Source organism: Furipterus horrens, unplaced genomic scaffold, assembly GCF_987537825.1.
Source record: "Furipterus horrens unplaced genomic scaffold, mFurHor1.1.pri manual_scaffold_9, whole genome shotgun sequence".
NCBI classification, from domain to species: Eukaryota; Metazoa; Chordata; class Mammalia; order Chiroptera; family Furipteridae; genus Furipterus; species Furipterus horrens.
This window is the reverse complement of record NW_028327179.1, coordinates 46,809,124-46,833,050: the sequence shown is the minus strand read 5'-3', so window position 1 is coordinate 46,833,050 and position 23,927 is coordinate 46,809,124. Positions and strand designations below refer to the sequence as shown.

Here is a 23,927-nt window from a genome sequence, read left to right as displayed (position 1 = left end):
AGGAAGGTCAATAGTCTTGGACAAAATTTTATTGCTTGTTGATATTTCAGTGATAGCTGAAAGCATTCTTTATTTGCTGTGGAATCCCTGCTAGTTCATGGCTATAAATGAAATGACCACTGTGTGATCACCACTCAAAGGCGGTAACAGGATTTTCACTCTGGATGGCTATTTTGAGTCAGTCTCCTACTATATATTTACAGCCAACATATGAGGAAGAATGGATTAGAGCTAGGAGGAATTGTAAAATTAAAGGTTTACGCAGCTAAAAGACAACATAGAGTAATTGATCTGGATCAAAGTGAATCAGCAATCTACTGTCAAGGTTTAAAATAAACAACAGAAAAAGAACAGTTTTATACCTCTGTAGCAAAGCATGTGCACAGGTGCTTTGTATATTTTCATTTGCAACTAACTCCAGTATAAGCACAAACATCTGAATGGAAATGTTCTTGTGAAATAACAGAAACCCAGGTCATTTTATTTCATTGACTAAATGTCCAGATTAATTGCACCACCACTAACCACATTGTTTAATAGTAGCAGTTTTGCTGCTACTTTCATTTCTCCTGTAAATAAAAACTACTTCTACCCCAGAGAATTGGCTGCTAGATAAATCTCATTATGCTAGTCAAGACTTAACCACTTGTCATATTTTTATAACAGAAATATTTTGGATTGTAATTATCTGTGATGTCTCAAGTAGGAAAAGTGCAAGATTCTTAAGGGAAGTGTTCTGATTTACTTGGCTGCTGCTGAATTAAACTCATGAGACATTTTATTTTGAAGGGCTGATGGAAGATATGATGGTGCAATGGGGCTAGGAAAAAAAGAAAACCCTAGAGACATACCTTCCAAAGATGTTACAGACTATAAATTTGAGATTGATCTCAGTATCCAAGATTTAGAATAAAAATCTTAACATGTAATTGGTTCTGAATGCATCTTTCCGTCCTTCTGTGTATTCTCACGAGCAGGAGCTCCTCCACCTGTGCCCTAAATTCCATGCATATCTCATTTTAAGAAATGTTTTGTCTTTACACAAATTCTTCCTTCTGCCTCAAATATACATAGAATGGGGTAGGGGGGGCATGGTAATCCTGGGGCCTCATATGAAGTCTTGTTGAGTACAACTATTTCCAGCCTACATGCTTGATCTACACTCGCTCTCCCCAGATTGCATGGATGCAAATAGTAACCAAAGAATGTTTCACCCAATTTTGACTTTGTTGCTCCTGTCTGTATCCTACTTTTGTTTCTATCACTCTATCAACTACCTATACAATATCTATCAATAATTTACATGCTTTCAAATTCTAGATGTATCTGGACATGTCACATTTTTCTCTTTGGTCTTTCATCTTCTTATCTATCCATCCACCCATCCACTGATCCATCTGTTCATCTGTCCACCCATCTCTCCATTCATCCATTCAATTTTTACTGAACACTAAAATTGGGTTGAATCCCAGCATCTAGTTTCTAGGTTAATTTACAGAGTTCTAAAATCTAGTCCCTAACTTTGAAAGCTTGGAGAGTGACTTTGGTCAGTACCCAGTGAGATCAAGCACTGACAGCATGCACACAATAACCAAAATGTACATGGGAAACCCAATTACTAATATGCGATAAAAAATTATCCTTATATGGCCTAGAGCATCATGTCTACCTAATAAATATATGTCTATATAATCAGGTAGGCAAATCTCCATGAGAAAATATATCATACACAGGCCGACTTGTGATAAAACATAGTCATGACAAGAGAAGCTACACAAATTGAGTTTAAAGGCATCAGCTATCCCAATACATATTTTACATTGAGGTTGGGGCTACCACCTAGCCTGTTGTTATAATTCTCCTTGTTAGGACATCCTTGCCATTGTGACCAAGAAGTTTAAAGTTCAGTGGTTATAATTTTTCTCTTCTCATACTTGGTATAGGGGCACTACCAACCCTTAACTACTTGATCCTCCTCTGATATGTCTCTTTGACATATACTGATACTCTTTCTCTACAGTGATGGTTCTCAACTGGAAAGAATTTTGCCTTTTAAAGGGCTATTTGGCAATGTGTGGAGACATTTTTGGTTTTTACAACTCAAAGTGTAACTGACATCTTATGGGTAGGAGCCAGGGATGTTGCTAATCATCCTACAATATGTAGTACAGTCACCGCATCAAAGAATTATCTTCCCTGGCTAGTTTGGCTCAGTGGATTCAGCACTAATCTGCAAACCAAAAGGTTGCCAGTTTGATTCCCAGTCAGGGCACATGCCTGGGTTGTGGGACAGGTCCCCCACTTGGGGGTATGTGAGAGGCAACCAATCAATGTATCTCTCACACATCAATGTTTCTCTCCTTCTCTTTCTCTCTCCCTTCCCCTCTCTAAAAATAAATAAATAAAATCTTTATTAAAAATTTAAAACAATATAATTATCTTTCCAAAATATTAATAGCACCAGTTTTGATAAACCCTGCTCTAGAGATCTTATGATTAATCTTCTTAAAGTGTAGTTTTGTTTGCCTAGGATTTATTTTGAATCTTAAAAGTGACTCTACCAATCATATTTTCACCCACTAGCATAGATTTCAAGTTTAAATAGCAATAAAGTAATGTTATTTTCCCTTTCCAAGTACTTGACAACAAGTCACTATATTCACAAGTACTGATAACTACCTTTATATTTATCCTCCTAAAATACAAGGCTGTTCCCTTAACAACCCCTTGTAAAGATTTTTGTAGTAATAGACAAATTTACTGAATATTTAATTTCTGTGAGACACTGTTCTGATCATCTTAATTCATTTAAGTTTTACAATATTTCTGTGAGGTAAGTACTATTTCATCCCCATTTTACAAATAGTGAAAATGAGTCACAGAGAACCTAGCTAGTTTACTAAAGCCACCTAGTCAGAAAATGGTAGAATTGAAATTTATTTATTTGTTTAGCTAAAATGTCTTTTATACACCTTTATTGACCACCTCTCACATGTATACCATTGAGGCATACCTGGTATTCAAATAAAAATGTCTGAAACTTTGCAAATAGACACCCATTACTTTCAGGCTACTAACCCCAACCAGGAAAGAATTTAAAGTTTTAGTAAAATTTACAGGAAAACAGGAGAAAAGTGCCAACAGGGTTGATTATTCCTTCTGGAGCTATGTAGGGTAATTATGCAAATCCAGTGTGAGGACTGCTTTCTGGGTGAGGAAGACAATGTATCAACTTAGCACCTGGAACTAAGAGGATAGGTTTTCATAGATCATCGCGAATTCATGATGTAATAAAAATTTATCAAAGACTGTTGGTCTTAAGCCAACTAGAATTATATACTTAGAACTGCTTTGAGATTCTTAGAGAAAGATATACTTTTATATTTAAGGATACTAAAGTAAAAGATATCTCGTGTCTCAATGTTAGCTTATTTTAGTATTATTCTACACTTAAGCATTTTTAAGCAAAGAAAATATATTTTTAAAATATCATTAAAAAGCAAGCATGGCAAATACCTACTTATAGAAGTCATCTCTGTTCTTCAGGATTATATCTGCTGAAAATATCTCAGAACAGTAAACAAAATCCAGTGAGGTAGTCTCATATATAAATAGGATTAAAAAGTGATGAGGAAGTAAGGAGAGAAAAAAAATTTCAATTTTATATTAAAACTCTGATAACTTAGTGTCAATCTTATGTAATATATGTCTTAAGTTATGTATTTGTGTCTGTGCACGCATGCATGTATGCATATTTGCTAGAAAAAGCTCTCCCATAATCCTTTGGAATAGCTGGAATTTAAATTCAAAAAGCATATTATGTCATATTGTATGGCCATAATTAGCTTAGGATGGGCTTTAATATGCTACAAACAGTAAAAAGAATAAAGTTCAAACTCTTCTCATCAGCTTTATAATGCTCTGTAAATCTTCACCTTCTTTACTTCCTACCTAATACCATGAAACATAAAAACTCCGCCTCTATTATTCTCATGCTCATTACCAGTTTTACTCAAAAGGTCTTCTCAACTGTAATGTCCTTCTGACTCTAGTCACCTCTTCAATCTTATTTGGTCTCCAAAGCTGACTTAAAAGTCTTGCCTTTTTGCTGAAGGTTTTTCAGCCTGGTTGCTAAAGCTCATAATAACATGACTTTATTAGCACTTATTAAGTGAAGAAAATAAGTGGCCTTTAAGCATTTATTCTGTAATAGGGATGATAGACAGTAATAGAAACATAAATTGATATGAGATAGTAAAATAAAATAGATATATTTGAAGTTTATTTATCACCTATATGTAACCCTGAACTGAGCTTAACATTTCAGACTGTACCATATATATAATACCCACTCACACAGGTGTTGTGTATCTTTTATTATCTTACTGACAGGAGAGACTTTATGTAATATAGATACACATTTGCACGTGTTTTATATAGATATAAATAAATACATTGTGTTTATATGTGTGTATATCTATGTTTATAAAGACCAATAAACCTATATGTGTATTTAAATATTACTATCAAGAGAAAAACTGTCTAAATTTCAACTCTAGCTCTGCCAAGTATAAGCTAAACGACCTTGGATTACTTACTTAACTTGCTGAGCCTCATTTCCATTTCCCCCTTCTTAATAATAAAGAGAGCATTCATAGACTAATGGGCCATGTGCTTGATATAACTCTAGGTTTCCTGGGAATACAAGCAGAAATGGACCATCTCAATAGACTCTAACTACCTTATGCTTTATTTATTACCAAATTTCCACTGAAGAAATCATGAATTCATTGTTCAGAGTCTTTGGAAGATCCAGGTTTATTCTAGGATCAAAAATGTGTGCTTCTCTCTAGTAAATGTGACTAAATTTATCACCACAGGGCATCCCAAGAATACCTTTATGCCTTCTTTCCTTATTTCTCTTTTTTTTTTTCTTCTTTTCATAAGGAGAAATTCATAAGAAATATGAAGTGTGAATATATATAATAGCAGGTATGTAGAGTTCCCCAAACTGGATTATATTGCTTAATTTCAGCCTTTCTTGGTCGATATCTTTGTCAAGCTCACTTTTCTAATAATCATATCCCAAAGTCTTGAGGATGGCTATTATCCTTAACTTTGACATAGTATAGTTATTTTACCTTTGTTACTTGTATATATTTTTTATGCAATTGCAAAATGAGAAAAATGATACTTGTTTACCTAGATTTGAACTTGTAGCAAAGATAAATCCCTGGAGTATAGAACTCATGTTATTCTTGACTTGAAATAATTTGTATTTTCATTTACAAGTAAGATACAACATTATATTAGTTTCAGGTGTATAATCCAGTGGTTAGACTTTATGTGACTTACTAAGTGATCACCCCAATAAATATAGTACCCATCTGACACCATACATAATTATTTCAATATTATTGATTATATTCCCTATGCTGTACTTTACATCTATGTGACTACTCTGTAACTACCAATTTGTACTTCTTAATCCTTTGTCTTTTCCACCTCCCATCTCCACTCCCATATTAAAGAAGACACTTCAAGTTTCTTGTAATACTAGTTTAAGATTCTCTCTTCCTCTTTAACCTTTGTCATTTTAATCATGGTGTGTCTTGGTGTAGGCCTCTTTGAGATCTTCTTGTTTAGGATTGTCTGTGCTTCCTTGACTTGAATGTCTATTTTCTTCTCCAGATTAAAGGAGATTTCTGTCATTATTTTTTCACATAGGTTTTCAATTCCTTTCTCTTTCTTCTCCTTCTAGTACCCTCATGATGTGAAATTTGGCACACTTGAAGTTGTCCCAGAGGCTTCTTATACTATCGTTATTTTGTTTAATTCTTTTTTTCTTTTTGCTGTTCTAATTGGGTATTTTTCCAATTCCTTGTCTTTCAAATCTCTGATTTGATCCTCTGCTTCATCTGTTCCACTGTTGACTCCCTGCAATGTATTTTTCATTTCAGTTATTATGTTCTTAATTTCTGACTGGTTCTTTCATGTTTCCTAGTTCCATTTTTATGTTTCATATCTCTTTGTGACTGGTTCTTTCATGTTTCCTAGTTCCATTTTTATGTTTCATATCTCTTTGTTGATGGTATCACTAAATTCATCTACTTTTCCCCTAAGTTTATTGAACATCCTTATAACCAGTGTTTTGAACTCTGCATCTAGATTGTTTATGTCGATTTGTTTAGTTCTTTTTCTGGAGTTTTGTTCTGTCCTTTTATTTAGAGCATGTTTATTTGCCTCTTCATTTTTTCAGCTTCCCTGTGTTGGTCTATGTAATAGATACAGCTTGGTCTCCTGGGCTTGGTAGAGAAGCCTTATGGAGCAGGAGTTCTGTAGGGTCCAGTGGCACATCCTTTCCAATCATCCAGAGGGCACTCCAGGTGCCCCCCTCCCTTTGTGGGATGTGTACACCCTTCTGTTGTAGTTGAGTTTTGATTGTTATTGACATGTGAATGGGAGGGAATTACTCCTGGAAGATTGCTTGCAAGGACTGGCTGTGACAACTGTGGAGAATCAGCTGTGCATGGGCCCACCCCGTGTAACAGGGCTTACTTCAGAATGGCTCTACTTTCCAATAAATCTGTCCCTTGAGTGTGCTGCTTATGGAGGTGACTCTGGAGCCTTCCAGGAGGTGCAGACTAAGGTCAGCTGCTGCCTATGTCCTTCCCAGGGTTAGTTGGCATAAGCTACAAAACAATCTGAAGATGTCTTCAACTTTTGCTGGGCTTAGAGGTGCCCAGGAAAAGCCAAGTTGTGAACCAAAGCTGGATGCTACTAGTGCCAAGCCAGTTAGTGAGAAGTAGATGACACACCAAGGCCAGATGATTCTTTTTTGAGAGATTTTAGGAAAGTCTGAAACATGAGCCTAGATAGGCCATTCATGTGGAAAGGCCGCTGGAAACAGCTTGGTTGAGTCTACAAGTTGTCGGGAGCAGGGTCTAAGGGAATCACTCGGGGGGAGGAACAGTGTTGTCAGGTTGATGGAGACTCAGATATTGTGCCCATCTGCTGGCTCTGTGGGGATAGGGCTCATAAAAGGAACAAGGGCTTCTGCCTACACTTCTGTCTAGGAGAAAGTAGTTCCTCCTGCTTTTATCTCTATGCCAGATAAGTCAGTTTCTCCCTGTATTGCCCTGGTGCCTTTCCAGTAGCTGCCCCAGTACTAGAGTTAAGAGCAAGTGAGTCTGAGTAAGTCCATGAGCTGGAATTAAGAGGAAAGCCTGGGGCTCCAGAAGCCTCCAGTCTCACTCAGCCACAATCCTCACTGGTTTTTAGAGCCAGAAGTTATGGAGACTCCTCTTCCTGACACTGGAAGCCTGGGCTGGAGGTTCTGGTGTGAGCCTGGGACCTCTTGCTCTTCAATGGGGACCTCCCTAGCCAAGATATCCCTCCTGATTCTTATTCACATCAGATTTGTTTTGGACCAGCCTGTTTTACATCTCTGCCCCACCTGAAAGTATTGGTGTGGCTTTTTCTTCATATCTTTAGTTGTAGAACTTTTGTTCAGCTGGATTTCAGGTGGTTCTGAATGATAGCTGTTCTGTAGGTTAGTTGTAATTCTGATTTCGTTGTAGGAGGATTGGAGTTCCATGGTTACCAATCTGCCATCTTGACCAGAATTTTAAGACCCATGTTTTAATCATCCCATATTTTTTGCATCCACCTGGTCATATGCACATAGTAGGTCTCAGTGTTAGCTGACCTGATTTAAAGTTACAATATGTAAAAATCTCTTTGAATTTAACAGGTTGTTATTAGGTATATTGAAGACACTTTGAATTAAAAGCTACACTTATCATAACCAATGATTATATGAATATAACCATCATCAGAAGAAAAATAACATCCAACCTACAGGATAAGAGAAATTAAATTTTTATATTTTTATCAAGGAACCAGATGTCTCTTTTCCAAAATCAATTATAGGTCTACATAATGGCTTAAGTATAAAGTTTTCAAATTGCACTTCATTATGTTTTCCTTGTTTGTTCATATTTTATGTATTTCATCCTATCAAAAGACTCATAGCACAACCCCTTAATGGACTTTGAAGTAAAGAAATGATGTTGGGATCTACAGAAAGCTGCCAATATTGACCTCTGTTCACAGATGTTGTGCCACTTAGTGCTTAAAGCAACTTACTTCTTTTAAACTATAATTAATTTTCTGTAATGCTTCAAATAATATATTCAACTTTTCACTTTTAATTAAGATTCCTTTTCTTGCTCCAAGTTTAAATTATGTCCTGAAAGCAAGTTTTTTCAATTGCTTTTTCATGTGAGAAATATAATTACGAACTAAATTTTGTTAGTGTTACACTCATACATTTAATAATAAAGTTGTAAACAAAAATGAACAAGACTCTACCACTCATTTAAAATGTTCCATTTATACACAAAGTAGAACAATTCAAGAATACACTGATAATGAATAAGTATCTTGGTTTTCTAAAGAACAAATACATTTCCCTGGTAACTTTTATATAACCAGTTACTATACTGTAAGTGAATCATTAGGAACTTGAGTATAAGTAGAAAAGGAAAACTGTTACTTTAAAAATGCACTGTAAGTCTTTCCACTAATATCTGATAATTATTTATATTGTTAGTATTGGAGTATAAATTAATTGCATAAAAAGGAATATAAAACATAGATCAGTGTTTGAAAAGCAATAACTTTAAGACATTGGTACTATATGTCTATTGGTTTTTCATAAAAAAAGGAAAAAGATTAAAGGTGGTATTTTCTTTCTTGGAGATGTGATGGTTTCTGTGTGACAGTTTTAGTATCCATTCTCCAGATTCTTAAGTGTCAAGAGGCAATTCTGGTAATTGTAGCCACAGTGGGGATTTATCAATTCTGGGTTTGTGAAATCTATAAATTTCTCTATTCTTGTTTTTTGAGTCAAAGCTGGAAGCCTCAGAGGTGGCAGTTACATTGGTAAGGCAGTTTTGCATCATTTGACTGTTATTCCTGAGGACCTATTCTGCAACCCTCTTCTCTAAAATTTTCCAGTTTTTGAAACAACTAATTCCCTAAATCTCTTCCTCCTCAAAATACCTTGCATGACTTTATTTCCTGGTCTGAACCCTGAATGACATATTATATACTGTTTTGCTTTATGGAACAGAAAAACAACCCTATAATTCTTTGACAATGAAAGCAGTAAAAAGAGAAGGAAGCTTGGATGCCTACTCATTATTTCCTTAATGGATTAAGAGGACTCTACCTATTAAATGTATATATTGACCCTAAATCCCTTAGTTAGATGGGGCATTTACCCAGAATCCAGGAAGGATATGTGAGCTGGGAAGGCACATATGGATATGTCAGTTCCATGTGTTCCTGGGATCAAATGAGTTGTGCTAATTGTCACCACAGAACTATGCTCAGAGAGCCAGTTGGAGGATTTGAGATCTGAGAGGCTGTCACTGTACCGGGCCACAATTAACAGCTGAGTCACTTGAGCACCACTAATACTAAGATGGGAAAGTGGTGCTTCTCTTCAGTAGCAGAAGGGTCATTTTCCTTGTTAAAATGTTGTTCTGAAGTAAACGGCCCTGGTTACTTCCAGATAAGAACAAGCAGAGGGCATGCCACTGTAACACATATCAATAACCTATTGACTTTGGTCCTTTTGGATTCTTTGAAAGAATGATACCAGTGGGGCTCCTGCACAGCAGCTGTGGGAATAAGTGTGTTAGCGATATTCCATAATTCACTATCCATTTTCACGACTTCTCCACTTTTATGGAAATATTAAATAAAAATATAGGTATACATCAAGCGGCCCCTGGGGCCTCTCAGAACTATTGGGACATCAGAGCTATAGTGGTTAAAGAGGTAACATGATACATCCAAAAAATGGGTCTTGGCATCAGACAGACCTAGACACTTGAATTCCTTCTCATCCTCTTAGTATCTGTGGTTTGGGAAAGGTTCTTAAACTTTCTCTGCTTAAGTTTCCTGGTTTAAGTATTAGGAATCACAAAACATTTTTCAGAGAATTGCAAAATACAATGACATAATTATCATCCTCACATGTTGCTGTTTGGTAAATGTTAATTCATTCTCTTTTCCTAACTGTATCCTGTCACCCTCACACTGATTTGCAGAAGAAATGCTTTCATGAAACACCAATGTGAGGAACTTGAGAACTTTTATAAATACCTGTTTACAGAGCATTATATTGTTAGAATTTCAAATTTAGATTAGAGTTCAAAGTATGAAATGCAGGTAGAAGGTCTCCTCGTCGTCGGCAGCCATCTGTCTCGAGAGACGATGGTGTAGCTTCTTAAGAGTCTATCTGCACCGCAGAGAATGGTTGTGCAGTCCGACTCGGGCGTGACACGGTATCTGTCTCCTCCCGTGTTGAATCGACATCTTGCGATGACGCTGGAGTGTCCTCTCCAGTGAAGCTGAAGCTACAGAGCCTGGGCAGGGTGATATGGAGGGTCTGCTGTTGCCCATGCAGCAGACCCCCCCTCTCTTCGCAGCTGAAGGATCCAAGGGAAAGACGGAGTCAATACAGCTTGGCTTCAGGTGTGCCACAGGAGTTGCCGGTGTTGACTACAACGTCAAACCGCCTTAGGGACTCCGGCTCCGGATTTTCTGTCGGGGTTTACTCCCTTAGCCTTTCCCCTGAAGAGGTATGCCGCAAGGCAGCGGAGGTTTTTTGGAGTCAGAGTTTTCCTTCTCTGATGTGCCCTGACTGGAAGATCGAACCAGCGACACTTAGCTCGCAGGCCGACGCTCAATCCACTGAGCCAAACCAGCCAGGGTTTCCTAGAGGTCTCCTAGAGCTGAGATTAAGTAAGTTTTTATGAGCACAGTTTGAAAATTAAAGAAAGCTTTAAGATAATGGAGACTTCTTTGCATATTTCCTTTTCTATAACAAGATGACAATTTTAATTATTAGAATAATACATTTATTAATTAAAATTTCATTTTTCCCCTTAGATATTTTATATTCCAATATTTCTGGCAGTCATGTCCTAAAGCAATGATAATTTGATACTTGATTAATGACCAATTAAGAGGCTTATGTCAAGAAGAAAACAATCAACTTAAAGCTAGCCAATCAACAGACCTTTCCTTGAAAACTTTTCTGATAATTATTCATACATTTTTTAAAACTGTGGGAACTTCTGTCCTTATATGTTTGGTTAAAAAAAATTATTTTCTCTGACAGAACTCCATTCATGCTCCTCAGAGAGCTTGTCAACCTCAGTAGATAGTCTTCTGGCCTGCAGAGTTCTTTGCTTTCCCCTTCTTTTTACCCCAGGAGCACCTTTATGATATTATTGACTCCCCATAGTTTCCACTACAGAGTTTCCCTCAGGTAGAGAATGTGGATCTGGAGCCAGATCTACCTGGGCTAGAATCCCTGTTCCTCCACTGACTTACTGCTTGGTGTCCAGTTTGTTATTTAACCTCAGAGCCTAAATTTCTTCATTTGTCTTCAAAGGTGGGAATAACACTTACCTATAAGCATGCTATGAGCATTCAATGAGATAATGTATAAAAAACATTTCTTGTACATAGGAAGTATTCAGCAAATAGTGTTTGCTATAATTTAAAGAGTTTTTCTGGTTTATGTTCATGGAGTCCTGTACCTACAACTGGCCCTGGCTGGAGACTCATAAACCATTCCCCCACTGGCAATGTTAAAATGAATTGGATCCAGCATATAAAATTTCAAATTTCCTACAAATATTCATATATGTTACTAATCTTTACAGTTTTTAATTGGTGTCAAACAATTAAAAAGAGGAGGAAAGGAATTAGAATTCCTGCCAAAATTTTTTTTTTTAATGGATGAGGATCTATATATGGGTATATGGCTTGGCTTTAGCTCCCCAATTCCATCATTTTTTTCTTTGGAGGACAAGTTAAGGATTATCATTTATGCATACAAGAAGGTTGTATTGAGCATCAGGTTGGAGTAGAGCTCTCAGGAGAGCTTTCAGTTCTACTCCAACAGAGCATGTGCAGATACTCACTGATTTTATATACATAAAATGCAACATCTCTGCAAGGTAGCCTGTAAGCAGGAAAGGTAACAGATTTTGAAATGAAAACTGGGAAAATAATTGAGAATTTATCCAATTCTAAATTTCTGATTTGCATAAGAAAGCAGGATCTATGTGTATTTCTTAATTGGATTGACAGTGAATCCTATATTAGTCTTACCTTTTAATTATCCTGCATGGGAAACCCTGTTGACTTCTAAACTGTCTCCTGACTGTCCTGACTGAGCACTGATTTAACTTCCTGTTGGCTAGGTCCATTGGGCATCTGCCAAGGGCCATTCACCCACATAAGTGATATTTATTAAAATTCAACATTAGAAGACACTATGTTACATGTTAAACATCTTATCACAAAGATTACAATCACATTTTCATAACAATATACCTCATGTTTCAGAAGTCTTTTAGTCAAATCTTAACTCATCACACATTCCAAAGGAGAACAATTTTAAAAGCTTTGTATTTCTCATAATGTTTATTTTCCCATTCACTTACTAAAGCTGGACCATACTTTAGAGTTTCATGGATAGCGAAAGCATATTTCAAGCAACATCAGAATTATTATGGCATCCTTATCTTGACATTCATAAAAAAAATCTGAAAGTACATGCTTGGCTGGTTATACTCAGAACTGCACTTAATTTAAACCCAGCTCTTTATTTTTCCCTAAAGTGTCTGTTGTATTTGCTATATCTTCAGTTTTCATAAGCTGTTAATACCTGTTCAATAGTAAGAGCATTCCATATTCAGAATAATTTAAGCCAATTTTATAAACTGATTTTAATTACAATAAAATAAAGAAAACAAGGCAGGAGAATCAGAAAACTATATCACTTTAAAGCAAAATTAACTGTTAAGAGTTCATTTTATTCCTCTCCTTCCCTCCCCTTAGACCCAAAGAAAAAGCCTCTGCCAATGTCTTATAGTTTGTTAGTGGCAGAACCAAGTCCAAAACCAATGACTCTCAATTATCAGATGAGTGCTCTTTCCATGGCACCATGTGGCCAAGTAGGTAAAGCCAAGGGTTATTGCTATTCACCATGCTCCGGTGTTGCTAAACTGCAATGTGTAAATAAATCTGACTAGTGTGCTAGACAATAGAGTATCAGTAACCACAATTAGTGTTTCTTTTTTTTATCATTCTTTTGACCAGGTAATTTAAATCAAAAATTGAGTGCTCTACTACAAATCTGTAGTCCTAAAGTTCCTTAAAGTATCCATTGCCATCTGCCTACAGGTTTCCTTCAGCTACATAATCATCCAACAGTCTATTTTCTAGTCAAAAGAGTTTGGAAACTTGGATAGTTCTGAACCCCACAGAGTCCTAATTATTTCTATTCAAAAAAGTGCAGTGGCATACAATGTCATGTGTTGACTTTCTTATGTCCCCCTAGTCTACAATTTTGAAGTCTGTTGGGAACAGATTCTGGAAACCCTGGAAGGTGAGCTATTTTCCATTGAAAGTGATGACTGGTTTTATTAGAGGTGGAAAAATATGGCTTCAAACACTTATCTGTAATTCTTTTCTAGGTCAGCTGCTAGAACCATTGATGCCCAAGAGTGTTCATACCATCTGTCTACTCCATCTGTGGTCCACAGACCCAGTTTTCCTATGGAAATCCCTCTATATGAAGGGGAAAGAGAGAAAAACAAACAAGGAAAAAACCAATAGGAAAGATTGGGTCACAGCCACCAAAAATGGTGATCAAGTCAAGGCAAAGGTAGTTTTATGTGGTTTGAAAGATCAATAAGGTTGTTCACTGCTGGTGTTTATTGTTGTGTGTATGTGTGTGTGTGTGTGTGTGCCAGATATGTTCCTTTATTCTAAAACCAGTGTACTCTGGTGTCAAATAGTAAAATCAATACAATCACTTTTAATGTACCCTGCCTTTCCATTTTAAGCAACATTTGGAAGCTAGTTTTCTTCTGTTGAGTACTCTGTCAACCAAACTGATGAATACTACTAACTGACCAGAAAGATGCATTAATTTTTTTTACTGAAAAATGAAAAAGTCTATGCACTTTCACATATATTACATTAAACTAGATCTTATTCTCAGTGATAAGAGGGGGAGAGTAAACTTAATACAGCTTTCTATAAAGTAACAACACATTTTTAGTAAATATACCAGACAGGCATATGAATAAGTTAGAAGTATCCTTGCAAGTATTTGCTGCTGCTTAGAAGCTTTAGAAATTTTTCTTATGGTTTGGACTTCCAGAAGAGTTTATAAATCTCTGAAGGAATTTAATTTCATTCGTTTATAGATTTCCTTCTTGTTTGGCCCATATGCTAATAACCTATTTATTATCTAATAACCCTTACTGTCAACACTTAGCAACATGTATAATAAGGATATTTTTTAAAAAATCAAATTCATTTTCAAAGAACAAAAATATGGCAACCTGATTCCAAAATAATTTGAAAACTATGATTAACACTCTAAAAGCAACTCCAAAATAAACTAAATTGATGACTTTTACTTGAAGTAATAAGGTTAAGGCTACTACAGATGTCAAGATACAGTTGTAATATGTTGATTTAAAACTCAGTTGCATTTGATATCTGTAGTCCCATGCCTGCACGTCTACCTATAGTTCAACCTGTCATCCCAGCGCATAGGTCTATATTGCTTAAAGGTGTTTGAAAACTTACAATTTCATTCTTGAGAATGCTTATTTTTAACATAGTAGAGTTATACTAACTTAAAGTTATTCAATATGTGGGAACATCATTGTGAGTTACATCTCAATAGGCTCTTTAATCATGTTCTTGATCACCTTCTACTCAGAGAATTTCATTCACTGAAGAAAGAAAATTTCATGTAGGATAATCCACAGGTTCACATCACTCTCCATACTTACCACATGCTTAGGAATGTATATTTGTAATGAAAATTATGAGGAATCAGAAAGATTCATTCATGCCCACAAAACATATTGCCTCATTGAATATCACATATTTTTATAAGGTTTAAATGTAATGACTTCTTGGCTAAAAATTAAAATTACCCCCCATGCACTGTACTAGAAAGTTCTACCTTAGTTTTAATTTAATACTTTCTAATAGATATGTGGTCACCAGATTCTCTTCAATAGTCCACTCTGACCATAGTCTTACATGGGAACATATAATTAAGGAAAAGAAACATTGACCCCTTGTGTAGCTGTACCTTTGGTTATGTTGGTAACTGCTCATCTTAAAAGGACATAGTTTCTATAACTTTCCTGTTTCTATTTGGTTGTTCATGAAAAAATAACAATGTAACAGATACATTTAAAAAATATATTAGAAAACTGATAATTTCATTCTTGAGAATGCTTATTTTTAACATAAGAGTTATACTAATTTAAAGTTATTAAATATGTAGAAACATTGTGAGTTACATCTCAATAGGTTCTTTCACAAAAGTAACTTCTTTTATATCTTAAATTTATGTTTTTCATTTTATTAACACTTTATGGAAGAGTTTTAGGCCTTTAATTTTATTGATTATTTGTCATTCACCCGCCATACATTGGTATTTCTTTTGATTTCAAATAAATATAAAATATTTCCCAATAAAACCATTTCAGAAAATGACAAAGATGACGTTGGCAAAGCTTAATGTTTAACTACTTTCCATTTCATTTTGAAATGTTAAAAATTAGTCATTGAATTCTTTCCTCATGTCATCTGGTATATTGGGGAAAAAAGTATCTATAATATATATCTGTGTTGATACCTGCTTCAAAACTTAAATTATTAAAAATTTATTAATAAAAATTAAGGTTTAAAAGGACCAGAACTTCATAAATAAATGAAAGTGATTATTTTTTCCTCATATTTAAGAAGAATGTTCAGCTTAACCAAGGCTGATTAGACTCAAAATAACTATATGCAATCATTATGCTCAGTAAAATATTAAAACCAAAATAAACTTCATTTTTACTTTTTAAACATTTGAAAATTAATACAATAATCTTATGTATTAATTTCACTATTTCCCCTCATATACTTTTGAATCTATATTATGTAAAGGATAATATATGCATGCTGCTTTATCTTTGTACACCCCACATGCTATAATAAAATAATCCCCTGTAAACTCTAAATAGATGCTGCTAACTTAGTGCTTCTGAAATTGTCTTTTGTGTACTATCAAGGTAACTGAACTATCATTTGATGGATATTCTAAACCTTTTTGGATTCTTTATCCATATATATATTTCCTGGTTAGTCTTTATCACATTCCAGATTACAATAATTTTATCTCGTCATTATTTATTCATTTTCTCTGAAGTTCCATTACATAAAAATTTATATAGCCTGAAATCTAATAGCAGAAAGATTCATTTACAGCATTTTTTAAAATTAACTTTTGCTTAGGAATACCTGGGTCCTCTTAAGACCTTTATACCCCTATAAATTACACAGTTAGCAACTAAATGTTACATGTTTAGTTACAAATTTAGCTTTTTAATTCATGTAAATCATGCAACTAGCTAATCTTCTACAGAAAATAACAAGAGTCATTTCCTAAGGATATTTTTTTCCATGATTCAATTTGAAAGAATGATGAAGAGATATCATGAGAGCCTGTATGTGTGTGTATGTGTGTGCATATGTGTGTGTACTCATGCTCATAATGTGTGCAGCAGTCCTGTCTCTGTGACCAAGTCTTGCCTTCTGTGCCTAGAGACATAGCTTTAAAAATGGTTTTGAAAAATTCAGTTTGAGATATGTTCTAGGGAAACAAATGAAATCACTATATACAGTCAACCCTTGCTCATGGACAAGGAAGCGATTAATGGAATTTTGTATTACCTATAGTTAAGGCCCAGTAGAAACATGGACTATCCACTTCCCCTCTATGTTCAGATCAGAAATTAGCCAGCAGCCAGGCCCAGACTTCCTTCAGAAGGGTGCAGAGGAGCCACGTTGTCCACAACTAGATTGGGTTGAGTACTTTTGTTGTGTGTGAGGGGAGGGAGTGTCTGGGGCCCTCACTCCAGAACTCTTTCTTAGTTACTAGGCAACAAGGAAATTGAGCCCTAAAATTTTCCTCTTTCTAGTTGTAGCTGGTGGTGGTAGTGAGAAGAATTACTCAGTTGCATCTTTTAGAAAAAGTTAAACCACTCTCACATTTACAAGTTGACTACAGTTTTGTTTCCATCAAGTTATCTAGGACTTATTCCTGGAGCCATTGATAGATTAAACAGAGGCATACATATTAACTTATGTGTGCTTTTAAATTTCTAAACAATGGCAGGATTTTTCACGCTACTACACAGTATCTAAAAGTATCTGAACATTTCACTAAAAGGTATATTGAATGAAGATAGTAGATTGCGTAGGTCCAATTCATCAGTATAAATGTGATTATAGATAATATAAATCAGAATCATCTCTATCTTAAATTTCCTTTTTTTTTTAACTTCTATGCCAAGTTAAAAGCCTTGTTAATAAATGGTGTTATTGGACTTGTCTATTAGAAGTGGTGGATACAAGTTTAAAAATAATCGTATAGTATAATATTCACATTCATTGAGTTTCTAATTGCCTCCTTTATAGGAGCTATTCAAGGATTTCTAATTGGATTTCATGACCTGGTACTGAAATCATATCACAAAACTCTCTACGTTTACTCATATAAGTTTAGTTACTTTATCTTTATATTTATTTTTCTTTCATAGTATTTCTTTGGTACTCTAAAGAAAGATGACTTATTTAAAAAGTTAATTAACTAATGCAAAATTTACTTCTATTATCTTCATATTTAATTAAGACCTATTTGTGTCATTGCCTTAGTGAGGACTACAATATTTCTGAATGCCAGCCTCTTATCTATTTCCCCCAGCTTTTAAACATAATAAAATGCCTGGATTCTTTATTTGGTATTTCATATCTCCTTTCTTTCTTGTCACAACAGATAAATTTACATGGCTGCACTGACAACATCGCAGCTTTGAAAATGAGTCTGGCCGTTACTTTATAAATAGTTCAGTCACTGACTTGAATCCATCTTCTTCTGCCCATCACTCTAATGTCAAACTTACAAATTTAAGAATGCACTTTTCTCAACTTCTAGTTCTAAACCAAGAGTCCAAACATCTATTCACCTAACTAACACAAACTAACAGAGGTAGTATTTGGACTTAGAAGATTTCAATAGAGAAGCATTCTCATTTAGGAATATCTGATAGTGGTGCCCTGGCGCAACAATAGCAAGAGTCCCTCTTCCTAAGATGTGTGTGGATGAAAAGGGTTGGGTGCTAAATTATTCATTTCACTTATCTGTTATCAATATTTCAGTATAATCATCCATGATCTCTATATTTTACATGGTTCTTGTAGTTCCATCCTAGAAATATGTTTCATTTTTGCTAGCCAAGTTTTTCTTTTTTAAATATCAACCTTTCAGAGACCATAGTTTGAGTTTGTTAAAGTTTAGCATGGAACTAAAATGAAAGGAATCCACACAACACCCACAGATCAGAGATTCTGGAGGTACTGGAAAGTCTCTGAGGTCATGGACTCTACCTTGAGGAAAGAGATTTTTTAAATAACTTCAGGGCAAGTCAATAATTTTCCAAGGCAGGTCCCAGATCTTAGCACCTGTTCATAATCAGAGATTGTGGATATCTATAGGTTTCATGTAAGAAATTTTTACCCAAAACTCAACATCATCACTTTCTGATAGTTTTAGGACATTTTGCTTTACTTTCCAATGCTTAATTCCCTTTTCACTTGTGAGACCACTGCCCCCTGCTGCAAACCAGAGATGAGGCTGGGGGTTACTGTGTAGGTTCTAGTCACAAAATAGCTATTTCAACTAATAAATTAAATATTCATTCTTACTTATTTTCTGGTGTGGAGTTCTACCCCAATCGTGATTCATTATGAATCACTAATATCCTGGACTAGAATCCATATTTCTCAATATTAACTAAAGAAGTTAGTTAGTTTTTATAGCTTGAAAATCACAAGTCTCTCTGGCTACAACTTCATCATAAACCACACAACTGCAGTTACAAACCTTTGCATGTAAATATTCTATAACTCAAATCACTTTTCTGTTCCAAACGTCCACCATAAAAATCAGAGAGACTTAACTTTTCTTTTAAACATTGGAAATATTGCTGAATATGTATGTGTATACATAGAAAGTAATATTGCCTATTCCACTCACATGGCACCGTGCGGAGGTAGAGGTTGTCACGAATGATTTGCTGAAGTTCATGGTCCACAGAACCCTTCTGAAATCGTAAGTTGAGGTAGTGACGAAGATCCTTATCAACAATTCCTCCTAGAATAATAAAAATTCTTAATGAACAATGTTGGAAAATATTTTAAACATGTTATTTGATTCTGTCATAAATATACTCATGAACCCAGATAAAAGATGCATTTTTCACATTGCTCTTTTGACCTTCTGAAACAGTTACTGCCATAAAAATAAAATATAACATTTACTGAGACAATAATTGTCTACCAGATTTTTGCTCAGTATTTAACATGCATTTTTTAGTTTATTTTTCATTTAGAATGTAAGCAGAAGGTAATTGTTACTCCTGAGTGAATACTGAAATGTCATAGTACATCTCATTAATGGCTAACAAGATTTTTTTTCCACCTCACATTTTCCCTTTCCTCCAGTTTCTGGCAAGCACCCACACTACTTTTCTGTTTCTATGAATTTGACTACTAGGTATCTCCTGAAAGTGGAATAATATAATATTTGCCCTTTTGTGAATGGCTTATTTCATTTAGCATGTCTTCAAGGTTTGAAAACATTTTTGCTATTTAAAGTCACTATGAATTTAGATAAGAATGGTGCTAAAAAAAAGAAAATAAACTACGCAAGTATTAATGTTTTACTCCATTAATAAAATCAAAGTAATTTCTTTTTTTTATAAAAATGTGCATATGTTTTTAAAGACATCAAGATTTTAAACAATTTAGGTATTTTCTATTATTATAATTATTTTATTATTATTATAGAAATAATTTTGAGACTATTTGCAATTATAATCTAATGAAAAATAAGTTGGGCCATAAGGTAAGAAATCCAATACTGTAGATTTATCCAAGATTAAATTAAAGATAAGTATTTAAAGATAATTTTGTCAAAGTATGAAGATTTATCAAAGCCTCTTTATATTCTTATACTTGAAATAATAAATTATAAATCAAAATATAAAACATAAGAATTACTAAAAGCTTTACTTTTCAAAAATATTAGGGTAATTGAGCTAAGACGAAGAATTAAGGATAGAAGAAATAAGAAGTCTGTAAAACCACAAAAATCATATTCTCTTCAAATGCTTTTGAATCTTGAAATTATAGTTAATTAATCTATTTGTACCACTATGACCACATCAAATAGCTTTAAGTGAGTATGCATCTATGGATCACAACCACGTTTTACTCAAACAGTAGTTAATATATTCACAAACTCTATATTGCAATATTTCTGAAGTTTCCAAATCCATTGTTTTAATTGTCTCCTAATTTGCTTGTACAGCCTCAGGAAGATGCCATAAAAATAGTATTTTAACTAGATTATTAAAATTCATACTCTCTTACAATGTTTCTCATATACTTCAACAAAGAGACTTAATCTATTTTTCCACCCAATATAATAGTAGAAAACAAATGCATTAAAGGAAAACATTGCTTATTTGGTACACAAAAATATTACATACAGAATGCTTGCACATGTAATTTTCCAAATTTAAAACCATTTTCTCAGTGGAAGCAGAGCAGTCAGAAATGGAAGTCACTCCAAACTACTATCAGTGACATCAACAATTACCTATTATTTACATCTTCAAATGCCCTGCATCTCCATGTGTTCAATTTTTTCTTCCTGTCTAATATGTAGGACATGCTAAGTGATGAGATACTTTCTGGCAGCCCCAGAATATGTTAACTATAGAACAAAAGATGTATTCTGTCTACTAAAAATTCCAGAATCATTCACCTAATATATGTAGCATAGTTAAGCTCACATGTGTAGTCTAGGATTATTCTTTTTTCCTGAAAATATGTATATTATTAGTTTAAAACCATTTCTGCTACTACAATTACACTACATGTGCCCTCTCAAAATTTATCTATATAAGAAAACGCCAAAAAGGCTGTCTATCTCTTCAGTGACTTTAATACATTTTTTATTTTTTAGTCTACTGAGAATACTGTGTCAACATCATTTTTCCCATAGAAGAACCTGCTGACACTTCCGAAACTAATATAAAATTTATTTCATTAATTAAAATGAATTGTTACAAATCATGGCATTTGTTTTGGAAGGAATTTTCCTGCCTTATATTTCACAGTTATTTTATCATCTATTACAATTTATCATAGCATCTTTCAGGTAAGTAAAATTCTTTTATCCACTATCCTTATTATTGCAAAGAATCTGTTGGTTTTCTATTTACTATTCTTTGCTCTATTCTTTTTTATTAAGAACCATGATTTTGTTTCAAGCCCAAACATACTTAGCCCCAGGATATGGATCACAGTGGTCTGAGACAGTTATCCAGCCAAGCTCCCAACTTTCCTAGGTGCCCTTCCAGCTTCTCATAGCTATGTTCTGGCCATCGAGACCTAACACACAAGGAGGGGATTTCTTTATTCAGTGAACTAAACTTGATATCTGAGATATATTAGCGATATTCTGACCATTAAGTTACTTGTACAGGGGAAAAATCCAAAATATTATACTAAGGATATTAGTTGAAGTTAGAAACAGCCTGGGACCCTCAGACCCTCATAATTTGGCTTAGCAGCTAAAATAATATCTCCAACTGCTTACCTTAAGATTTCTTGTTATTTGAGAAAAATTGTATATTCATTTTCTAAAACTATTATGATTTTCTGTCATTTGCAACTGTACAAAATCCCTACCTGTGTGTGTGTATAAAATGTTTTATATACGTATATGTAATATGTACATGCATATCTAAAGGAATTTTTTTCCTTGACTATAAATTTCACTTAGAGAAAAACTAAGCAACAGTGAGTGGGCAATGGCTGAGCTAAACAATAGAGCCTATGTACCAATACTACCTGTTTTCAGGTATATAAGTTAACATTTTAAAGAAAGCTAAAAAATTTTAAAAATGTACATAGTGTTCCATAAATGTTATCTATTGTTAAAATAAGTAATTTGCTACCTTATTTGCCAAAGTTATAATTTGTGGTTTTGTTGTTATAATTTGTCTACAGAGTTTCTGTTTTGTCATTTGTTACTGATACCTAGATCTGGTAGCTGATAGGATGTCCGCATAAATCCTCTGCCAGGCATAGCACTGGCAAGTACCTTGTCCCTTAGCTGTTGTACTCATCTCTTCAACAAGATTCAGTGGCTTTTACTTACTATTATGTTTAATAGTAATTGCATTATATCAGTTAATAGTAAAATTTTTATTTGTTTTTATTTTATAAAGTAAAACAATAAAATAAAAGATAAACATTGTTTCAACTCACATAGTCAGTTATCTGGGAAGAATTTGAACCCTATGATTCTGCTTCTATAGAACATCTACTATTTGAAGACAAAACTTCATAATCCAAAGCAGTCAAGTTCTTTCTCAGCATGACCACAAACAACTTTTAACCTGATATCAAAGTATAACTTAGAAAGAATCCTTAGGAGAGACGTTAATTTAAACTCTTCATATTCAAATGAAGAAAATGAAGCTCACTCAAATTATTTGGCACTGGGTTCAAAGCAAAGATGGGGAGAAGTGGGAAGTAGCAGGAATCAACTCCTATGGATTATATGGGGAGAAAATTCTACATTGTCACTTAAAAATGCCCTTCATCTCTACATTTTCAATAGTTTTCATAAATGTCTGCACTAGAACTGCTTTGCCCCTTCCACTATTTGAATGTCCAGATTGAAGAAGCAAAAAAGAAGATGTGGCTTGGATTAGATGAACAAAATCTTGTCATATCCCTTAAGAAAAATTGTTAGTCTTAGCCTTGTAGATAAAGTGAGATACTCTTTCCAAAATTGAGAGAGAAATACATCAGGCTCTGTAATGTTTGTGCCAAGGTCTGATTGCTACTAGCTGGCAAGAGAAGCCCCATCCCTTATTCATGGGCATGAACATTAGCTCAAACCTTCTCTTCCAACAGCTTCTGGAACTGGCATGCACTTTATAAACTTAATGTGAACTGGGGAGAATAGTTCACTAATTGGAATGGTGTGAGGTATGTAGGAAGAGGAAGGTAGACATGATCAGCAAGCCAGAGTCTGGCTCATTCTGATGTTATTTATCCATCCTGTGCTTCAGCCAAATTAGGCTACTTTAACATTCTATTGACCTTGTTTATTTTTTCTCCTCCTTACCTCAGTTTTTTTCCATTCATACTCAATAGAATATCGAAGTGGGGATTGATTTGTGTTTGCTTGTTTTGCTTGTTTGTTTTGCACCCATCTCTCTGCTTTATCTTGTACTACCTTCTTCTGATAACAGTACCATGATTTTCTTTTTTGAGTGGCTATATGTCTCTCAATCTATATAAATGTTTAGTCCTTTAACCAATCTCCCCTGCCCTCACTTATCCAATTAAAAGAAAACCATTAGACTAGGTGGTTTAAATAACAAATATTTATTTCTTACAGTTCTGGACACTGAGAAGTCCAAGATCAAGGAGGAGGCAGGTCAGAAGTTTAGTGAGGAACTCTTCTTTGTTTGCAGATGACCATCTTCTCCTTGTCTCCTCATATGATTGGAAGAGAAGTGATTTCTCTCTAGTGTTTCTGCTTATAATGATACATATCTCATTCATGAAAGTACCGCTCTCATGACCTAATTCCTAAAGGCCCCACCTCCTAATGCCATCACACTGGGGATTAGGATTTCAGCATAAAACTTTTGAAGGTGCCACAA

At 34.6% G+C, this 23,927-nt stretch overlaps 1 protein-coding gene across 1 annotated transcript in view; it reads right to left on the bottom strand.

The window, feature by feature from the left end:
• MAGI2 (membrane associated guanylate kinase, WW and PDZ domain containing 2) overlaps nucleotides 1-23,927 on the bottom strand; it is a 1,613,703-nt gene that overhangs the window by 1,139,945 nt on the left and 449,831 nt on the right. Inside the window, exon 2 of the mRNA XM_090287299.1 lies at nucleotides 19,211-19,327. Coding sequence (XP_090143425.1) covers nucleotides 19,211-19,327 — 117 coding nt within the window. The remainder of the gene's footprint in view (nucleotides 1-19,210; nucleotides 19,328-23,927) is intronic.